The 22,111-nt window shown below is 39.2% G+C and overlaps 1 protein-coding gene across 1 annotated transcript in view; it reads right to left on the reverse strand.

Moving 5' to 3' along the window:
• LOC106890326 (macrophage mannose receptor 1-like) overlaps positions 1-22,111 on the reverse strand; it is a 38,065-nt gene that overhangs the window by 12,263 nt on the left and 3,691 nt on the right. The window contains exons 4-22 of the mRNA XM_014946082.1: positions 21,192-21,305; positions 19,957-20,103; positions 18,541-18,723; positions 17,503-17,657; positions 16,158-16,271; positions 15,503-15,618; positions 14,475-14,623; positions 12,322-12,521; positions 10,942-11,069; positions 9,598-9,685; positions 8,860-9,004; positions 6,740-6,775; positions 6,471-6,634; positions 5,850-5,917; positions 4,853-4,953; positions 4,366-4,505; positions 2,668-2,782; positions 1,839-2,020; positions 1,077-1,179 (exon numbers count right to left, since the gene is read on the reverse strand). Coding sequence (XP_014801568.1) covers positions 1,077-1,179; positions 1,839-2,020; positions 2,668-2,782; positions 4,366-4,505; positions 4,853-4,953; positions 5,850-5,917; positions 6,471-6,634; positions 6,740-6,775; positions 8,860-9,004; positions 9,598-9,685; positions 10,942-11,069; positions 12,322-12,521; positions 14,475-14,623; positions 15,503-15,618; positions 16,158-16,271; positions 17,503-17,657; positions 18,541-18,723; positions 19,957-20,103; positions 21,192-21,305 — 2,448 coding nt within the window. The remainder of the gene's footprint in view (positions 1-1,076; positions 1,180-1,838; positions 2,021-2,667; positions 2,783-4,365; positions 4,506-4,852; positions 4,954-5,849; positions 5,918-6,470; positions 6,635-6,739; positions 6,776-8,859; positions 9,005-9,597; positions 9,686-10,941; positions 11,070-12,321; positions 12,522-14,474; positions 14,624-15,502; positions 15,619-16,157; positions 16,272-17,502; positions 17,658-18,540; positions 18,724-19,956; positions 20,104-21,191; positions 21,306-22,111) is intronic.

The following is a 22,111-nucleotide window of genomic DNA, read 5'->3' on the forward strand; positions in this document are numbered from 1 at the left end:
GGGGTTGGGAAAGCTGCTTTTGGTGCAGTTGTTTAGCTGGTGAAGATACCTATGGTGGAGGTCACTGATGGATTTGTCTTTATGCTTTGTATTTGCATTTGCAAAATAACCTGATTTGGCTGCCTATGTCTGTGCTAGTTGGCTGAAGAGTTAACTGCTGGAAAGGGTACAGCAAAGGGCCATGAAGATGATTAAGGGCCTGGAGCATCTCTCTTATGAAGAGAGGCTGAGGAACTTGGGCCTTTTTAGTCTGGAGAAGAGAAGACTGAGGGGGGATCTGATCAATGCCTATAAATACTTCAAGGGAGGGAGTCAGGAGGATGGGGCTGGTCTTTTCTCAGTGGTGCCCAGGGACAGGACAAGAAGAAATGGGCACAAACTTGAGTATAAGAAGTTCCACCTAAACATGAGGAGGAACTTCTTCCCTGTGAGAGTGGTAGAGCCCTGGCAGAGGCTGCCCAGGGAGGTGGTGGAGTCTCCTTCTCTGGAGACATTTAAAAACTGCCTGGACAAGATCCTGTGCAACCTGCTCTGGGTGGACCTGCTCTGGCAGGGGGTTGGACTAGATGATCTCCAGAGGTCCCTTCCAACCCCATATGATTCTATGAAGCACAGATGGCTAAACTTTTCTGTCAATAGAGAAAAAAAAAAGACATTTTGAAGGCGTAACTCTTCTAACCTGTTTTGGGCATTTGCCTTGGGATGAGGCGGGTGAATCCTGCCTTCAAAGTGTCTATTTGCCATATTCAGGCAACTGATTTAAGTGTAGATGTCTGCAGGGTAGGTCAAGTCCCTCGGAGGGGGTGGTGGGTATGCTGGTAGGAGAGAGGCTGTAAAGTCAAAACTATTTTATAATCCGTGGTGGGTATGCTGGTAGGCTGTAAAGTCAAAACTATTTTATAATCCTTATCCCAGAGCGGGCTTTGTGTCTGGAATTCCCGAGCTGGAAAAGTAGCCCTGCTTCTTCCCTCAGCCCAGCTGCTGCCGGCACATCGAGGCAGTTACAGCTGGTGATTCATACGGTTGGATTGTTCAGTAAATGTCTTCCAACAAAGAATGTGAAAAGTAAGACTTACTGCTGTCCATCTGGCAAATATAGCTTTTGTTATGCTGGCAGTCAGTGTTTTCCCAGTACGCTGCTTCATCTGCAGATCTTTTCATCATTGCAATACAGTCAGTCTAGGGCAAAATTAAAGAAGAAAATTATAGCTGGTGAAGTGCAAAACGTCTGGCAAAATAATGAAAATAGGTTTGAGGAGACAAAGTTAATAGTTTTCTAATTTTCTGGTTCTTATTTTCATTTATTACCTCTTGGAAAATAAACTTATTGTTACCTATCTTAGTATTATATATCTTAGTATTATATATCTTAAGCAAATGCACTAACCTTGGCATATTATTGCAAGAGCTTTTGTCAGTTTATTAAAATTCCTTGGACTACCCCAAGGCTATTTTTGCTGTATATTTTATGGTAACCTATACTGAACTTGTTTAACTTCCATTTGGATTCATGCTGTGCAAGGACAAACAATAAAACAAAGTAAAAATCCCAGCTAGTAATAATGAATGTTTTCAGAAAAACCTAATAATTCTAATAGTAATTATAATACATCATCCCTTTTTCTGCAGTTCTAGATTTCTGCAAAGAAATGACAATAAGTCTATTAATATCTATTAATATCTATGTAAAGCTTTAAAAACTTGATCTCCAACATATCATTCAGTTGCCTTCTGCTTAAAGGCATTGAAATATAGGAGTCTAGCTGAGAGACAAGTCAGGCTGATTATCCTTGACTGTTATCTAAGTTATGCATTTTCTGATTTTTTTTTCTGTTTACCTCTATTGTAATATACTTGCGGTCAACTACTATGTATTTATCGCCAAATGGGAAATGTCTTGCCCAGTTTGAGTAGTCAAAAATGCTTCCATCTGTCCAAATATATGACTGTTCATTGTTAATATCATTCAGTCCAATCCACGTTTCATTGGCAACATCCTTTAGGTAGAAGGTGAAAAAGGCTATTGAAAAAGAGAAAGATCAGAGAAAGAGAGTAGGTGAGTTTGCCTTGCTTCAAATTCAGTATAAAGCAAATTCCAAATAAAACAACCAACAACTTTTAAAAATATTGCATATATCAGGTTCAGTATTGTTACTCTATTAGTTAATGGTGTGAGAGAGAAATTAAAATGGGTAATTTAGCTGAAGCAGTTTGATTTTATATAAATAATTAAAAAAAAAAAAAGGAAAAGTTTTTTAGATAGCAATGATAGGGATTTCTTGGAAATACAGAATTTAGGTCTAGAAGAGACTTCATAAGATTAATCAGTCCTCCCCAAGGTAGCATCAACTACATATATATCATTTCTGATGGATGCTTGTTCAATTTCTGACTTGAATATCTGCAGAGATTTCATTACTACGAACTGTAACTATCTCATCTTCCAAGGTCACGAGGAACAGATTATTCCATTCCCTCCACATGATGCTTTTGCCAAGAGATGGGAAGTGTCATAATATCTCATTTCAGTCTTCTCTCTGGGTCAAGAAGCTCCAGGTCTTCCTTCATAGGTTAGACTATTTACATTCGGAGGCTGGTTTGGCCTTGCCATTAGATGGTGAAACGTCCTGGCTTCATACTTAGCACCAACAGGTTCAGATGTCATACCTTGCACTTGCTCATCGTGTATAGAGGCCAAATTTCCCCCTAATTCTATACAAGCACTTCTTGCAGAGTGCCAAGACCGTCTCTCTTCTTCTTTGGATCCAAATATTTTATAACACTGCAGGGAGAGTAAAGAATTAGACAAAATTTCTGTTATCAAGGTATTAAAACCATTGGTTGTGATTGATTCAGTTCTGTTCCCTGCATGTAACGAGCAGCAGATGGGGGGTCTGCTGAAATGCAGATATTTTCAGCCAGCAAGAAGGAGACCCAGCTGATCACAGCGATGCATCCTCAGCACTCACAAACCTGTGGGCTGTCCAAGGTTAGTGCTGGGCAAGGGCAGGCAACCTTCAAAAGCTTTCGAGAAATTATTTTGAGGAATATCAGTTCCTTTTCAGGAATTAATCCAAGGTTCACGGGTAGAGATTTTAGACTGTGTTACTGAAAAGCAGACTTTTTAAGGGACTGAAACTATTTCCTGCCTGGGAACATAATTTGGAGCAGGCAGGTCTCAGACCAAGTTCTTTCAACTATATACCATGGACTTGGTGTTAAAGCTTGTGTGAGCACTCAGCATGAGCAGAATGGCATCAGGAAGTGCTCTTTTGTACCCATGTATTAGTATCCCATGAGGGTTTTTCCTGAATACCAGTGTAAAAAACTTTTTTTGTGGTTGTGTATGTTCCAAGGGACAGAAAACATGCTTTTTAACTGCCATACGCTGCTTCTCTCTTTTTATGCCCTTTGAATGCATAAAAACTTCTCCTATTTTTTGCACTGTGGGATTGATTTGTGGCTTTCATTTTCTGGGTTTTTTTAAAGTTCATATGGACAGGTGTACTTTTGCTTAACTTAGCAAAAAACAACGCTTGCTTGTTTTCTACTTTTGATTTGACATTCGTTGCTGTTTGTGTTCTCAAGACGAGTTGTTGTGATAGGCGATTACATACAAAAAGTGGGATCTTTCATTTTTTCATCCCAGTGTTACTCAGAAAAAAGGTGTTACTCTTACAGATAAGGATAATGGAACAGTATATCTGTGTAGTAAGTATGTCTAAAATAGACCAAAATTTCTAGAAACTGGAAAAGTAACTATGACTAACTATGGCTCAACTGAGGGGGGATCTGATCAATGCCTATAAATACTTCAAGGGAGGGTGTCAGGAGGATGGGGCCGGTCTTTTTTCAGTGGTGCCCAGGGACAGGACAAGAGGAAATGGGCACAAACTTGAATGTAAGAAATTCCACCTAAACATGAGGAGGAACTTCTTTGCTGTGAGGGTGGCAGAGCCCTGGCAGAGGCTGCCCAGGGAGGTGGTGGAGTCTCCTTCTCTGGAGACATTCAAACCCACCTGGATACCTCCCTGTGGGACTTGCTCTGGGTGGACCTGCTCTGGCAGGGGGTTGGAGTGGATGATCTCCAGAGGTCCCTTCAAACCCCATAGCATTCTGTGATTCTGTAAACGCACATGAGCGTTTACAGAAATTATATGCTAAAACGTGCAAAGTCACCTTTTTTGAGTTTTAGATATGGACTTGACATAATTTTTGACTAATTGACTGCACTGCTAATTAGAATACCAGCCTAGTGGTGTTCTAGTGTATAAAGTGAGAGAATTTATATAGTGAGACGAAATAGATAGTTGTTTCTCTACCTATAGTACATCTGCTAAATATGGCTGAGATGTGTTACTGCACCTTATTTTTAAACAAAAGCCAAGTTTCAGGACATCCTCCCAGAGGTGGAAGTACAGTAGGAGCAAATCCTGAGTAATTTGAATTGCGCCTTTCACAGATGAACCTGTTTTTCACAGCACAGCTGACATCTTTCCAAAGGCCTGTAAATAAATGAAATGCAGAGAGTCACCGTCTGAAACTCACATACCACCATTGCAGCAGTCAGCCCCAGAGGGCATTCATAAAGCAGAAATTAAACCTTCTGGAGGTAAGGTGAAACAGTTGCCATGTACACTATTTCCCTAATACACTCCTCCTTCCTCTGGGGTACATGTGTCTCCTAATAGTAATGGTGTGGTTTTAAACCTCAGCATACTTGCTATGAGAAACTATCAGTATTGTTCAACTGCCTATTTATGGGGTAGCCTCAAACTTAAATACGTAGCAGCCGTTTTGGCTTTTGATGCTAAATTTTCAACCAAATATTTCTTGTTGCTGTTTTACTCACCAAAATCTTCAGACATTATCACACAGTTTTCGTCATTATTTGCAAAGTTGGGTTCATTTGGAGCCCAGGCAACATAGTTCACTGGGGTCTTGTCCAGCCAGCTGAAAGAAACAAGGGGACAGTGGCATCTCCAGTAGTCATTTAGTGAAAAGGTCTGTTCAGCTAGAGGGCCAAGCGAAGTATCAACAGTAACCAGAGGGCAAAGGCTGTACAAATACTGCAGAGGACTTATCCACAGCACTACTGCTGCTTCACATCTGTTTAGTACTACGACATTCAAGGCTCATCAGTGTCCCATTTTGCCAGAGGTTGGATAAACCGTGTCCTACTTGAAGGGAAGGCTCTTATGGTCTGGAAGAGACTGAAACCCCAAGATTTCACCCATGCACGGACTTGCCTTTCATCTGAGAAAGGTGTCCTCCTGGAAGCCTTCTACAAACAGATTTCTAAAATAGCTTCCCTACAAACGATTTCAGAAAGCTATTGGGTAAAAAGTGCTCACACCACTTGCTTCCAGCTCACAGAACTTGAACCACTGGGATTAGTCTGATTAAACCCTTACATCCACATTTTATCAAAACCTCTTGGGCTTTCTCTGTAGCCATTTGAGATCTGGTCAGAGTTAATTTCATCCTAAGGTTGATGTCTAAAGTGAATCAGGTGACTAACATCCTAAATTAGTTGCTTCTCCTCACTCCCTATGAAAGGTTTCTCGGGTGTTTAACTCAATTCTCTCAGGGCAAGACTTCCAAGTGAAATTAATCTTAGCCATGAACTTCTCTATTGGTTTTACTCTCCCAGATTTGGAAAGAAAACACCTTGCTCTGCTTAAATATAGAAGAACTTAACACTTCAGATCTGAAACTTCACCTGAAAACTATCCAGAGGTGTGTTGCACAACAATTAACTTGTAAAATGAAAGCACAGATAAATGCTCCCATAGAGCGAGATGAAATTACCATCATTTATTGCCCATTACCAGTTTTCCTTTACTCACCTGAATTTTTGATCAAAGCTGCTAACTAGTCCAATTAAATATGATTCTCTTCTGAATTTTGTGTAAGCCTAAAACAAAAGTGATTAACCATTAAGCCCTGAAAAGTTCCTCAACATCAAGCAAAAATCTGGAAGCCCATTAACCAGGCCTGTGATTTTTTTTTTTTCCTATATCGTTTTCATTTTTTCAGGCTTTGGACCTCAGCGAGAACATTGTAAGTTCAGACCCGGGTTTTGAGCAGGCAACATGGGGAACATGGGGAACATCCTGGAGTGAGGAAAACACTGAACAGAAAGGGATATGGGGAACATGGGGAATATCCTGGAGTGAGGAAAACACTGAACAGAAAAGCAATAATCACTGTGCTGAACACTACGTATCTTCAAAGAGATAAGCAACCTGAACCTGAACCTTTAATACTTGCATGTCTATTCCCTCTACCTACTAAAAGCAATAGTAATTTCTTTACAGGTCCTAAACAAATATACTGTTTTATATAATCAAAGTAATGTAGGACAACAGCTCAGGACTCTAGCCTAACTAAATAGCTAGACTGTTCTCTTCATTTTGTCAGCTGTTCTGCTTCAGAATTCAATTGTAATTGATACACTCTGTGCTTACATATTTCCATAGAAAATGTCTTTTGCTTTCATTCTCAATGACAACAAGATCTGCGAAGTTCTTCTGACAAATTCTCCGTGCTTGTTCCATATGGACACGTTCATTGCTGAAATAGTACTGCTTATCTTCATATATAATCCATCCATCATCAGTGGCTTGGTATTCTGAAAGATAAAGAACCATATATATTACATTCATATCTTGTCTGTACGAAGTCTGAAAACTATACAGTGAATGTTTTTTTCCTCGAAAGAAGAAAAAGATCCTACCTAGTTTGTACTGTGGTTCAGGTTTTAGCAGAGTACCTGTAAAAAAAAAAGATGATCATGAGCAACATCCCAAATAATAAAAAAAAAAATTCCAGAGAGATTTGCTTTCTGTAGTTGCAAATACTTTGTATAAGAGAGGGAAAAAGAAATGCAACTATGAATTATCTAATCAATTTTCAAGATTTTAGAGCACATACCACTGGATTAAATTAAAAAATATGTATAATGTGGAAACATTTATCTAGGGAAAAATATATATCTTTAAAGCATAGCTACATATCTCCAAAAACACTGTATTAAACAATACAGGATGTGCAGTAAACACTTTGTAGATGAAACTTAAATCAGCTTGAAAATTTATTTAGTGTTTTTACTTAGTATGCTATTATTACTTTTTATGACATTCATGGGACTAGAGCCAAACAATATAATCCAGTCAATATATCCAGTTCTCAACCTCACCTGCATAATAGCAAACTATTCACAAGTACTGAAAGGTTAATGCTGGCATTTCCTTAATACTACACATCATTTCTGGTGTCTAGATACATTCCTCCTATCCCAATGTCTTGGCTTTCGCTAGGAAAGTCTCTTTTTAAGAGAATCCTGTGGAGAGCCAGGAAGTATTTGGAGAGCCAGTAAATACCAAACCCCAGTTTCTTAGAGGATGGAACAGGAGGAAGCAATTAACCTATTGCTACTCCCAGAGCCAGCTAATGCCCCTCAAAAGTAGCTCTGCTTTCTCTTGGATGCCTGTTATTTTGTTCTTCACAAGGACCACTAACTCTGCTATTAGATTTCTCCCTTTCTTCTATGGTTTGCTGGAGACAAACATGTTATTAAAGAAATTACAGGAACAGTTTAGATGAGAGATAAGCAAACAAATGAAAAAGCAATTTAAATTTTTCTGTTGGGAGCTTTTAAATGTTTTCTTCTTAAGCAGTTAGTGCAGAATAGAACTAAAACTATTCTAATATCTTCATGATGAATTTGCATACTTCACCTCATTTTGATTTTATTTTTTAATCCCCACATAACTATGGTATGTCTTACATAAATATATGTCTTAAATGAATATGAGGGAATTAACAGTGCACCAGAAAGGGCTGCACAGGATGTGCTGCTTTGAGCTGGTATACAGAAGTCAGTGTTTTGATGGTGCATTTGTATGACTAATCTACCCACAAGGGAACAGTGGTTCTTGCTTTTTGGTTAAGCAATATTTCAATTGTAGCATGGTGTCTTACTCACTGTTTAAGGATAACAGTTCATTGGCAGAGTCATCAAATATTAGATATACTCAGTGCTTTTTATATAACAGCTTCTCCCTTCCCCTTCCTGGTGTGCCTCCAACTAGTTCCCTGTATGCATCCTATTTCTTTTCATTTCAAGAAGCTTCTAAGAAGCTCCTGCTCCATGGAGATGCACACAAATACTCAGTTTACAACCAGAAGTAGGGATGTAAAAATATGACCAAGAAAGCAAGTTCTTTCATTATCTGTTGACACTTGGGGTCCTCAGCACATGAAGCCCCAGTTTCCCACTGGCAGGCACCCCAACGCACATCCAGGTCCATGTCATGGCCTGGCACCAGGTACAGGAGTTCTGGCATTAGGGCCCTGCATCCCACGCAAAGCTGGTGGATGCAGGAGTCCTTCAAGGCTACACCAGACTCTTGATCTCTTTTTCAGAGTTGCTAGTTTCTATGGCAACTGATCCCTCTGGTTCCCATTATTCGTTTCACAGTGGGAAGCTTTTTTCTCTTTTGTACAGGGAACTCTCATGTCCTGTATCTCCTGGGTAAGCCTGAAGCAGACAGAAATACAAGGAGGAAATAAAAGGAGAGGGGATAAGTACCTTTGCCTTGCAAATTTATTCAGACCATGGCAGAAAGAGATAAAGGCAGAGATAAAGTAATAGGGACATCTTTAACTTCCTGCATCTGAGTACAATTGAAATGTCTTGATTCATTCCTCTTGCTTTATGTGTTGCCTTCGCTGCAAGTGATTTTAAAATGAACAGTTCCCGGTATCTTTCTTCTTCTTAATTTGTTTAAAATTCACACAATTTGCATTTGAACTTGGTTTTATTGCTCCAATTAAAGGGGGAAGCAATCTTACCTTTTTTTGTTTCACAAATCCAATTAAGTAAATGTTCACAGCGCAAGTCGTTCCAGAGCATTTGGGGTGATCCATTAAACATAACGCAATGTTCGAGTTCTCCACTGTTGTTGGGTTCATCTTCAGCCCAGTGCTCATAAATTACCTGTGTTGGAAGTACATCTGAATTACTATGTGATTCGAGCAGAGTGGAAGTAATTGAGATGATTGCCATCGTAGCACAATTTCAGAGTCTCATTATCTCAAGTGCCTTGTTTATGGGATCAATAGTTCATATAGGTCTGAGGGGGGCAGTGAAAGTCATGCTGATCAGCTCATTTTCCCCATGGCTCCCTGGAGAAGGTGTAAAGATTACATGGCATAGAAGAGAATGTGCCTGGTGGAGGAAAAGCTGATGGGCAGAGAGAAACGTGTTCATCTCACTTTGTGAAAGGTGGCCACTTGGCTCCTCTGTAGTCATATGCAGAAAGTGGCCAGTCTGGGATGCTGTGAAGATCTAAGAGCACAGGCTGTGGAAGATGGGATATAACACGGTACTGGGGGTGAAACAGAGGCAATTTTGTACTTCCATTAGTGTGTTAAGACAGAGCCACCACTGAGCACTGCAGCCCCTCAGCTGATGGGCTGCCGTGCACCTGCTGAAGGTTTAAAGAGATCGGAAAAAAAGCATAAAAAGATGAACATGTATATATTTCAAAGGGCAGAAAGTAGATTGATATCCAGCAAATAAGTACTCACAGGGGAACCATCAATCCAGGCAAATCCTTCTTCAGGATTTAAGAGAAACAAGCCGATCCAGAAAGCCTGATTGTGCAGTCCTTTATCCCTAAAATAAATCATACAATATAGACACATGAGAGTAGAAAAAGGGGCCATGATATAAATGCTGGAAAGCACGGAAACATGCTGCTTTCCATCACGTGTGAATTGGAAGCTACTCCTTCACTGTTGGCCCACGGCCATGCTCTCTACCTGCACTCTTTGTCAAGGGGTTTGATCGTGCTCTGGGTTGGGACAAGACTCCTCACATTCGAATGTCAGTGAAAAGCCCAGGGCTGTGGCACAGAGCTAGCTCAGGCTCCCATCCTTGTGGCTGCCATACAGCTCTCGGCTGTAGCAGGAATTCATGGAGAGAAGTTTTAGCAAGATTAAGCCATAAGTTGAGAGCTAGAATACAATTTAACTCATGAAAATAAATGAATTTTTTTTTTTTTCAGCTGCCTTGATTTGCTTCTTGGCACTTCCGATGTAGTTTATTTCATAGTTCAGGCTATTTATCTTCTCATACCTATGGATCAGATAAAACAGAGTCCTGTTTCATTCACTACATAAATCAAAGATTTCCCTCTGCAAAAATTTCATAGTCTAAAGCAAAGGGACTTAACGAAGAGGTAGGAAAATGTTCAGTCTCACAAGACTTGTGTATATGACAGTTTTAAATCTATTTGAGAAAATAAATCTACATTCACCACTATGAGAAACAGGTTTTGTTAAATATATATTATGTACAATTGACATTACGGAATACAATCAGAATGTAGTGTTCTAAATGTTGTGGAAAATAACAATTTCTACATTGCAGGCAAGACACAACACCTACAGTGCTAGCAAAAATTAATTAAAATGGATTTTGGTTTGATTTCAGGAGTCTTCAGTTTATAGTCAGAAAAAATTCCACATTAAGTCATTGCATTTTGGTTTACATTACACATTAACTCAAAGGGTTGGGTTTTTTTTTATATGTTGATTAATGAATTGCAGCTAGTTAAAAAAAAGACAGCTAGAGCTGAACATCTTATTGTCTCCCTTTTGGGAGAGGGTCTAATATGTACAAAGTTGATCAGATCTGAAAACAGCCTTGATAATCTGTGATGAAAATTTCAAAAATATCAAACCAACTTTGAAATATTAAAGATATTTTTTTTTTAAAGCAATGTTTCAGGATGCTATTTCCAAATGAAAATTTTAATTTAAAATTCTATTGGTTTTATTCACTCAGTTGCCCAGCTCCAGATACATTTTGAAGTAATTCTGATTTAACATGGCATGAACATGAAAAAGAATCATTGTGCAAGTACTCACGATGCTGATTGCCAAATTAAAATTTGATCCTTTCTTGTATTGATTGTGACGAGATTTCCTCCTATTTCTCTACAGAATTCTTCAGCCTCAAACCAAGACTTCTTTTGGTTTCCCTCTCTCACAAAAAACTATTGGAAAAAAAGGCAAAAATAAATTGATAAATGTGCAAAGTTTGACGTATAAGAATATATAATTACCTAAGTAACTAAAATCAGCATCACTTTAGCACACCTTTCCTCTTCAGTGAGACAACATAACATCTGTCAAGATCTATTATATTAAACACTAGTAATGTAAAGTGTAAGTTTGGTTTTTTTCTTAGCTTCCTCTATTTTAAAGTAAGGCAAGAGTAGCACGAAACTCTGAGGAGAACAAAAAGTACAGAGAAGAAATAAATAATTTCTAACTTAATTGGAACTTTGACCACTGAAAGGCTCAAAGAAAGATGGAATAGCTCAGTTGTAGTATTTTGCAGTAGAAAGGAGGAGGTTTTTGAGAAATGGAAGGTGGAGGGAAAATCAATGGGTTGGAATAGAAAAGATAGTATGGATGGAGAAAGGTTTTGCAAGGTGTTGACCTTCCTTGCTAGCCAAGCAAGGGATTTTTGTATGGTGGTGCAGGCATACAAGTAGTGCACTATGAAGTACACACATGCTTAAAGTAAGCAACTAGATACTTTATATTTTGGGGAAAGAGTAATTGACAATTTGGTAACCAATAATGTTATTAACAATAATTGAGTGTGACATAGAAATTGAGACCCTTTTAAATACAGGGCTAAAATCTTCTCTGACCTCCCAACAGGCAGAAAGTCTCAATAGAGACAGTGAGTAGATACTTAAATAAAGACCTGGAAGAGCAATGTTCTTTGTGTTTTTTCTTTCTTTTCAGAATGGAGACTTTTAAAGGCATTTTTAGCTAAATGAAGAGAATGCAAAAAACCTTTACTTGCTGAAATGACACCAGTATTAAACTGAACTTGGATCTAAAAGTATCACATGCTGTGTGAGAAAAGGTTAGTAGAGGGCCAGGTTTCCCTAACTTTTCTCTTAGAAACATTCTTTTATGCAAGTGACACTGAGCTCTTGAGATGCAATACTATGATTTCCTGAAGTCCCAAATTCCTGGAAGTAAATAAATTAGGTGAGATTCTTACCTGGCATTTAAGTAAAAGAAAGCATATTTCTAGCACACTATTTTTTCAAGTTTTTCATTGTTTACTTTCATGACATTTGATGGATTTGTCTCATGGATTTTTGCACTCAAATACCCTGGAGAAGACCCAAAAAAGGATCAGCACTTGGATCCTTGGGTACTATGGTGACCTGGGCACCAACTACTCCATGCTCAGGCTTGCAGGGAACATAGACACATACTTACTTTGAAGCACGAGTCTGCCCAGGAGGCTTCATCCCATCCTTCAGCACAGGCGGCTGCAGGGACCTGTACTGGAGGAGCAGAAGGTGACACTCCCACTGCCCGCTGTTTGCAGAGGAAATTTGCTGTCTTTTCACAGCCAACAACATCCCATAATCCAGCTGCAATTCCAGTTGCCATGGCAACACAGCCTTGCTCTTTTCCTTTGTGATATGGGAAATAAATCAATAAAACCAAAGACTTAATTACTCTCTAAGAAGTGAGACCTTTGCTTGTGTTCATAGAAAATTATGAAAAGGAAGATACAGATTGTGCGGATTAAAAAAATCCTGGATGTAAAATTATTTTTAATATCTCCTGCCATAGCCTACATATGGGCCAATGAGTCTTACAAACACCCCTTCGCCAAAATTGGAGGTCTGCAGCTTTAGAATATAAAACTTCCTTATCATGGAAACATAGAATCATTTAAGTTGGAAAGCACCTTTAAGATCATCAAGTACAACTGTTAACCTGACAATGCTGAGTCCACCACTAAATCATGTCCCGAAGTGCCACATCTACACATCCTTAAGTACCTCCAGGAATGGGGACTCAACACTTCCCTTTGCAGCCTGTTTCAATGCTTGATAGCCCTTTCAGTGCAGAAATTTTTCCTAATATCGACAATGCTGAGTCCACCACTAAATCATGTCCCGAAGTGCCACATCTACACATCCTTAAGTACCTCCAGGAATGGGGACTCAACACTTCCCTTTGCAGCCTGTTTCAATGCTTGATAGCCCTTTCAGTGCAGAAATTTTTCCTAATATCCCGTCTAAACCTCCCCTGGCACAACTTGATGCCATTTCCTCTTGTCCTATCACTCTCCTTCCAGGTAGTTACAGAGGGTGATACGGTCTCCCCTCAGCCTCCTCTTCTCTAGAATGAACATCCCCCGCTCCCTCAGCCTCTCCTCATAAGACTTGTGCTCTAGACCCTTCATCAGTTTCGTTGCCCTTCTCTGGACCCAGTGCAGCACCTCAATGTCTTGTAGTGAGAGGCCCAAAACTGAACACAGGATTTGAGGTGAGGCCTCACCAGGGCTTAGTCCATTGGGACAATCCCTTCCCTAGTCCTGCTGGCCACACTATTTCTGATACATGCCAGGATGCTCTTGGCCTTCTTGGCCACCTGGGCAACCTGCTGGCTCACATTCAGCTGGCTGTTGACTAACACCCCCTGGTTCTTTTCCACCAGGCAGCTTTCCAGCCACACTTGCCAAAGCCTGTAATGGTGCATGGGGGACCTGGCACTTGGCCTTGTTGAACGTGTGCATGGGGCACCTGGCACTTGGCCTTGTTGAACGTCATACCAGTCCCATAGACCTGTGTGTGTCTAAGTGGTGTAGCAGGTCGCTAACCATTTCCCCTTATTTTGCCATCCCAGAGAAATCACAGGGCAAATCACACTTTATTTTTTTACATATGTAGCGGATGGTCTGACAGCTACTTTGCGGTTCTCAATATCCAGATAATTCATTTTCAAGAAGGCTGATACCAAATGCAAATAATTTGTTTTAAGGCACAATTAGGTAATGTGTGTGAAGGTTATGTGTAGCTCCTGATCTGTTTTGTTGAAATGTGAAACAGCTGGACATTGGTTGCTCATTTCTTACATAAATTTGTTTTAAGGCACAACTAGGTAATGTGTGTCAGGACCAAAGGTAATGTGTAGCTCCTGATCTGTTTTGTTGAAATGTGAAACAGCTGGACATTGGTTGCTCATTTCTTACATATGTATGTTGTGAGTCAAAAAATTTGGTCCATAATTTTTCTCAGTCTGACGAGGTGTTGTTAACTGGTGTTAAAAAGTTGAAAACTGAAGACAATAGACCTTGTTAACTCCTGCATGGTATTCCCTTCAGCCTAGCCCATAAAAAATCTGTTTCTGTACAACTTCCCATGAGATTGACTTATGCAACACCTGACATTCAGCTGTGACTGTGTTTGTTACACTAGTGCCAAACACAAGGTCTGATGGTGTTGGCCACCTACAGCTACAAGCACGAAGGAAAGTGCCTGCTGTAGTTTCTAACACCAGGAGATGGAGAGCAGGAACCTGCAGGGATTTCAGCTGCACTCTGATCACAAGGGTTGAGCCCGTGCAGAGCTTACCTGGCATTGCTGTGTTCCAGTGTGTGAAGAGAGGAGTTTCACCACTGGTCCACCTGAAACTCTCTCGTTCTTCTGTGTTGGAGAGACCTATCCAGAAGTATTTGTCAGATCTCAGCCCCGTCAGACTAATCAGAAAGGCTTGCTCATTTCTGAAGTAGAAAACAGCATTCATTCACAACCTATTACCTTGCAATATTAATCTAAGTGGTACAAATAGAGGTATCACTGTCATGCCAGCATGACCCCACAGCAATAGCTCCTCAGTGAAGTTCAGGCAGAACCTGAGCAAGGTCTTAAGTGTGGTCAAAAGAATTTGGTGAAGGACAACTTTCTCTTTTCAGCTGAAGGCGTCTTTTTTCCACCCAGTTCTGTGAAATGTTACAATTCACTTCTCACTTTGGTTTCTAGTTGCATTCTACTATTTTCCTTGTCTTTCCAAATCTTTGAGGTGCCTCAAACAGCCACCAAGTCAGGACCAAACTTTAGCTTTGCTATCCACCCCGTCTGAAGGCAGTCATGTTCCTCATAGGCCATGAAGCCTGCAAAGTCTGACTGAGGTTGGGGTAGGGTGGAGATGGTACATTCTGGCTGTGGTGGGACATGCCCTGGGGAAGATTTCTTACCTGTGTTCAGAATTTGTCTTAGAAGGTAGTTCAGGAAAATATTTTTTGTTAAGGCTTTCCTATCATAATAAGGTAACACACATCAGTCAGTAGATGAAAATTGTAGCAACTACTTTCCAACAGAAGAGAACCCAACAATAACACAAAAGCTGCTTTAATTAGGAATTGAAAGGTAAGAGAAAACTTACCCAAATTTGAAAACTGTTTTAATAGATTACATAGAATGCCCTAAAACATTGAGTCTTTTTTTTTTCCTGCATGGATAATTTTATTTGACTTACTAATACACAATTTTTGAAAAGCGCTGATAAAACACTTTGAAGAGTTCAAAGAATGGACAATTTTTGCAAATTTCTCCATCAGAAGCATAGATTATGGAGTATAAAAAAAAAGATATTTTCCTACCTGCTTTCGACTGTAGCTAGATAAGCTTTGCTCTGTTCACAAGTCTTATTTGCTTCTGAGAATGTCAGAAGCGTGGAGCCCACCAAATAACAGTGCAAACCATATCTTTTCCAGCCCTGTGAGAAACATAAGGTTCTTTATGTGAAATTGAAAAAGAACTTAATATATAAATTAGCTCTGCTCTTTTGTGTATAAATATTTGATGTTATATTTATTGCAACTAAGCTTAAAAACAAGATGAGACTGGGCCAATCTGCTAATAAGCAAAAGCTTTTGCTGCTGTTTGCTCCTACAGAAGGCCTTTTTATTAAAGGATGACATCATTAAGATCTTAGGTTTTGTCTTAACAAAAACAGAGAATAGTGGTGAAATTATGATTTAAAAAATACATTAAATTTTTTCACAGGCTGGCTCATCTGGAAAAGCAGGGAAAGGCAGTATTCGTGTAGATCTGAATGAATTGACTTTCTTGAGTATTTCAGAGAAAAATGAAAAATGCACATATATTAGTAAAATGTTAGTAGGAAAAGATTAGGTTTCTTCAAGAGAAGATTTTCTAGTAGATACAAACAGAAAAGCTCTAAAAGAAGCAAGAGCCAGTAATTAATTCCTGTTCTTTTTTCCCAACATAATTAATTTATGAGAGAGAATTTACTTTCTGGCAGCCTGGGTCCTCAACTGTCTCTTTTTCAGAGGATTGTGATGAAGGCTTCTTTTTACAGATGTAACCAAGTTGCTTGTCACAAACATCAGTTGCCCAGTATCCATCCTACAACAGCAGGGAGAAGAAGCAAATGTTTTAAAAAAAGGGCATTCATAAGCATAAGAAACCTAGTGTTTTATTCTTTTTTCACTACAAGCCCCACTGAAATATGTTGCCTAGGAACACTATAGGATCACTGCTGGAGATTTATTTTTTAAGAAAAAATATGCACATGTGTCAGAATTGGTTTAAGATCTGTTTGATGCTGTTTTGAGGTGAAAAAAAGAAATACATGACATCTTGAAGTCTCAGTATTACTTGCTATCAAAACTGTAATTCATGAGAGGTTTAGTGAAGTTACATCTCACCTATGGCTAATGGGTCTGCACTTAGAGCAGTAGAATTTCACTACACTTCTGGGGAAAAGAGCAATGAAACTGAAATAATACACACCCGAGTGTGTTGCAGTAAATCTATTTTATCCATCAAGGAGGAGACAAGGAAAATGACTGATTTCTTTTAAAAAAGGAATTATGTAAAAAATAAAATTTAAATAGGAGCACTTTTTTCCCATAAAATTTATTTTAAGATCAATCCTATTGATGCTTAATACTGGCAAACATCAATATTGTGCTACGATGTAGCAGTTCCTTCAATAATTTATTTACAATTCATGACGCTTTTTGTGTGTATGTGTGTGCATGCACATGCATGTAAATGTGTCTAAAACCCAAACAACTGTGTATTGCAAGAAAATAAAGTGCGTGAGTCAAGCAGACAGAAAAACTGTAGGATTTTAGGTATTTGACAGGTAGGTGTATGTACGTTTTTTATGTCACAGCTGAAGACATGCCCTGGTGCTGTGTCTCCACGCCTCAATGCCATGTCTCAATGAAGTGACATTGAGGGATGTAATGGTCTATTGGATCAGAAACTGAGTGATGGAAATAACATCTATGATAACCACACAATGTATTTACTAGTTCATTCCCATTCCTGTCCCAGAGCTACAACTTTTTTCATTGCTGCAGCATTAGAATGAATCTAATGGAAAAATTCTGGATCAGACTTTTGACCAGATAAGAAATTTCAAAAAGTAGCACTAACAAAACACTGCCTCTCTATTTCTGATCTCTCCTGTCCTCTCAAGATCTCTTCTGGTTGATGCCAAATTTATGGGGAAAACTATTCTAAGTTAATGTGGAAAATTCCTTCTGAATACGTATATAATGGCAAGTGATTTTAGACTGACATAGTTATTGGTTTGCATTATTATAAAATGACTGCATGGTTATACCTGTCCCTTCATAACAACACAGTCCTCCAGACCATTTGTGTAGGTGGGGTGGTTGCGATTCCATCTGGTGAACGTCACAGGAGTCCCATCACTCCACTCAAAATAGAAGTGAGTCTTCAGGTCGTTCAGACCCAGCCATAGCTCTTCTGTTGGCTCTGAAGAGTGGAAAGAAATTTGTTTGCTTCCAGTCCGCTATGCAATACAGTGAACGTTTTGACGCCCGGAACAAACAGGGACTGATAAAGCTGGGATGTGGTACATGAGAGGTGGTCTTCATGCTTTAACAAAAAATGGTGGTTTTCTCTCAGATCTGCAGTAAGAGGTGCTTTGGTCTGTACTGAAAATGCCTCAGAGTCCATTCAGAAGTACTGAGTTAATAAGCATATGGCTTTTTATGACTAGCAGAAGATTGTTACCGATTTTCTGAGTGTCTGTGATTCAGAACAACGAAATGACCACTCGCGTGGAGGGTAGGACAGTGAGTGTCCCACCTGTCAGGAGATGATACTGAGCCCAAGCCATGAAGACATCTGCCAATACATGTCCTCAATGGGGAAGCATTAGAGGGCTTGGAATGGCCCATCAAGGGTGTTTGGAGCTCAGTTCTGAAGATATTAAACCTAGAATAAAGGTGCCAAGATGAGACAGGAGATGACACTGAGCCCAAGCCATGAAGACATCTGCCAATACATGTCCTCAATGGGGAAGCATTAGAGGGCTTGGAATGGCCCATCAAGGGTGTTTGGAGCTCAGTTCTGAAGATATTAAACCTAGAATAAAGGTGCCAAGATGAGATTTTGAGAGAACTTTATGTCTATTTTTTTCCTTTTCCTGCTGTATACAGTTTTACAATGTAGATTATTTCTTGATAAATATAAATATACTGCTATGCAACAACATAAAAGAATACCACAAGTTAGATTTGGCCTTCTGCTTGTGACATTTCAGAAAAAAACCCAAACATTAATATTTAATATGAAGCCCAGCTTTTATGTTAGAGATGGTGCAAACAAAATGCAGGTTTACACATATACTCACTGTAACCAAGCTGTGACACCAGAAAGCTGTGTTCAGCAATGTTGTGGACACTGGCCAAATCCCCGTCTTGCTTCTTACACCACGTCAGAGCATCTTTCCATATTTTGCGCTCTCGTTGGATGCTGTAGCAGTGCCCTGCATATGGCCACCAACCCTCTGTGCACTTACTAGGGCTCAACTCCTCTAAAATTAAAGCACAATTCTTCAGAGCAATTTTGTAAGAGGAAAATAAAAAGCACTAGGATAAGGTCTCTTGAGCCCTCGTTACAAAAGTGGGACTGTAAAGCTGTAGTTAGAAATGCAAACACATTCAAATGAAAAGCAAATATCGTTAAGGCACAGTATGCTAAATATGCAAATAGAATGATGTCTCCTTAAGCAGAGAATAATTGAAAAATGCCCACATTGTGTCAGAGATGCAATTTGAAATAATGCTCAGGGAGGAAAGAGAGACCACAGCAGACAACAGCCTCTCCCCTCTTTGCCCCCAGAGCAGCTGGGTGACTGTGTCCTGGTCTTCTGTGCTGCCTGCGGGGGCTGACATGAGGCTCTGCCTCCTCTTCTGTGTCTTGTTGCAAACATACATCTACTTTTCAGATATGAAAACCATGAAGTAATTCTTTGGTCATTGTAGGTCAGTAAACAGTGCAAATCAGTGCAGAGCTGGTAGTTTTCGTATTAATTCAGTGGCTTTTTTATTACTGAGATTCCTAAATATATTTAAAAGCTTACTGCAAGTTTGCTTTAAAAATAGTCCTGCATTTCTTTTTAAGGTTACTGCTGGCATAAAGATTCTCTGAAATTATCCCTATACTTTCTCTAATTTAACTACTCCTTTAAAAGTAGCTTTTTTAACATTCCCAGATGACAGCCTCCAGCAGATTCCTCCTGTACGTGGCATGTTCCTAGCCATGGTGTGTCGTTGAAGCCGTGGGTCGAGGTGGCCCAAGGATGACATGTAGCCTATGGGAATACTGCTGCTCCTCCTGCTCTGCTCATATGAAGCCAATGCATTGTGTACTGTTGTCATCAGAGGAGCATTTTTTGCAATATTATTAAAGTAACCGCAATTACTCATTTGGAGCAGATGAGAAGCATAAAATTTCTACTGTATTTATGCAAACCTGATTGCTGGCACTGGTTGCCATGAAAATGCAGCTTCTATCTGTCTTGCAAGAATGAATGATAAAGTGATGGAAGAAAGTAATAGTATTCTTCTATGAATGGTTAATATACAAAGGGAGGACAAAGGCAATACCTAAAAGTCTGTGTGTGCATGCATAGCTGTGTTTTTCAAAGGTTTCTAACATCTTGGTTGAAAAATAATGTTGCATACCTTTTGTCATTTGCAGATCTTGACAGATTGCTCGTTCTAGAAGTCAAAGAAAAATCCTTCTTTTTACTTTACTAACCTACCTTTGGGTATGATGTCAGAATTTGAACTGAGCTTTCTCTTTTTACAAATGTATCCGAGTCTCTGGTTACATGCTTGGTTTTCCCATTTAGCATTCTTTCTGGGATTCATCGCTCCACAGATTTTCCCAGGGAGTAGGAAAGGACTTCCTTTGAGTAAGACAGAAAATGGAATATCACAGCAAAAATAAATAAGAAAACTAACAAAAAACATCACATTATCAGTAAAAATATTAACTTGTTCTGATTTCTTCAATACTTAATATGAAGAAGCCTTCCCCCATGGGAGAAGTGCTGTGGTACTTTATGGGATGCTGCTTTCGGTCTGTGCTTTGAGAGTGAAGTAATGACCCTCCACTGACTTTGTGTCAGGATAGTACTGGGAAGTTTCTGGTTCTTTTCCTGATATCCTGATGCTCCCAAACAGAACAGCCGAAGCTAGACTTTTATCCTCTGTCCAAAACTTCCAAACTTTAAAAATATTCAGTTTTAAATTATATCATTCCTCCAGTATGTCTCAAGAATTTGACAATTCTACTTTCCTTTAAGACAGCTCTTGTCTTTTCTGTTGTAGTGTCTAAAAACTTCTGTAAGCAGAAAAAGACATTGCCTCAGATGGAATTTCTTAAAACTTACATGAGAGTTTAGTTATTCCATCTTGCAACTTTCCCAAAACAGGAGATGACTTGAAATACTCGTGGAACAAACTAAACATGGGACCACAAGAACAAAAGCAAACAGAAGAAGTCCCCACATGTGAGGAGCACCCCAAATCCACGTCTGTCTCCCTTCTTTGAGGTTGCACAGTGCAATTTTTCATACACTGTTGAGGAATTATGAGGTCTGTAAGCCTCTCCACAATGCTTAGAATTTCTCCAGACAACATAGTGCCACTATTTTCTAAATATTTTACTACTTTTGAAAGTTTTGATTTACTTTTATACTCTTGGACAACATGTTACGGAAAAATTCTGGTCTCTGATCTATAGTGATTTATATTACTACAAATGACACTCTGCTTTCATAAACAAGATCTTAGATAAGAAAATAAGAGCTATAGCTGATCTCTACCGTGAACTTTGTAATTTGGAAGTGTACTTCTAAAAATAAGGGTCTAGATCTTCAGCTATTGTAAATCAACATGGGCTTTCATGAAACAAAAGTAGCTAGGGCAGTTTTTATTAGTTGGTGTTTTATCAGAATCCATTCAAAGATTACCAAATAGATACAGTTCTTACCTGGAGCCCAATTTAAATATCTGAAAGGGCTGCCTCCAGCCCATTGCCATCCACTGTTGAAATTCAAAGTATTCAATCCAATCCAGAATGCAAAACTGAATTTTTTAGTTAACTCTAAATTAGAAAAAAAAAAAGAGTCAACTATTTTTTCCTATCCTCATTCTTAGCAAGTTTGTCTAAAAGCAATGAAGTCAAAAGTAAGAAATTTATATCTCTGTGTTTAAACCAGCCCCAAACCAGTGATCTCCACATTACTGAGATGCACAGATTCAAAAAGTAAAATATGTAAATTAATAAATACTGGTTTAGCAGAGATCCCAGTAGTTAAAAGAGCAAAAGAACAACTAATTTCACTACTTAAATACGAGCCTACTCCTCTCAGTTTGTTTCAAATATAAGTGATGTGTAAAAAATATCTTATTTTCAATTCAGGAACTGTGCTAAAATGTTTCTGCAAAAGATTTCATGGAGTAAAGACTTGCAGATTTCATGGAGTAATGATTGCAGAGAAAGTGCACCAATCGGTTGCTTCCAGATTTTTTTCTGTGTCAGTGGTTTCAAAACCTCCTTTGTACCATTTAGAACTAAACCAATACCATGGTACTTGTATCTGAAACCCACTGGAGTTATATGGAGTTTGTGTATGCAAAGGTACCCATGTTAGGAACAATCTAGCCATCATCATAAATTTTCCTTGAAAGATTAGTAATCCTTGAAACACAGAGAAAAAAAAAGGTAAATTTGAGGACCAGACCATAGTCCTGCTTAGGAATGATCACAGCAGCAGGAAGGCAAGCGAGGGAAACCCTCCCCCTGGGACAGGCTGCAGAAGATGCAGTAGCTCCTTCCTGGAGCACAAAGGTGGGATGGGGCCATTTCCCTCCCTGTAGAGATTTGGGACCAATCCTTCATTAAAAACC

This window comes from Calidris pugnax, unplaced genomic scaffold (assembly GCF_001431845.1).
Source record: "Calidris pugnax isolate Ruff unplaced genomic scaffold, ASM143184v1 scaffold19, whole genome shotgun sequence".
Lineage (NCBI taxonomy): Eukaryota > Metazoa > Chordata > Aves > Charadriiformes > Scolopacidae > Calidris > Calidris pugnax.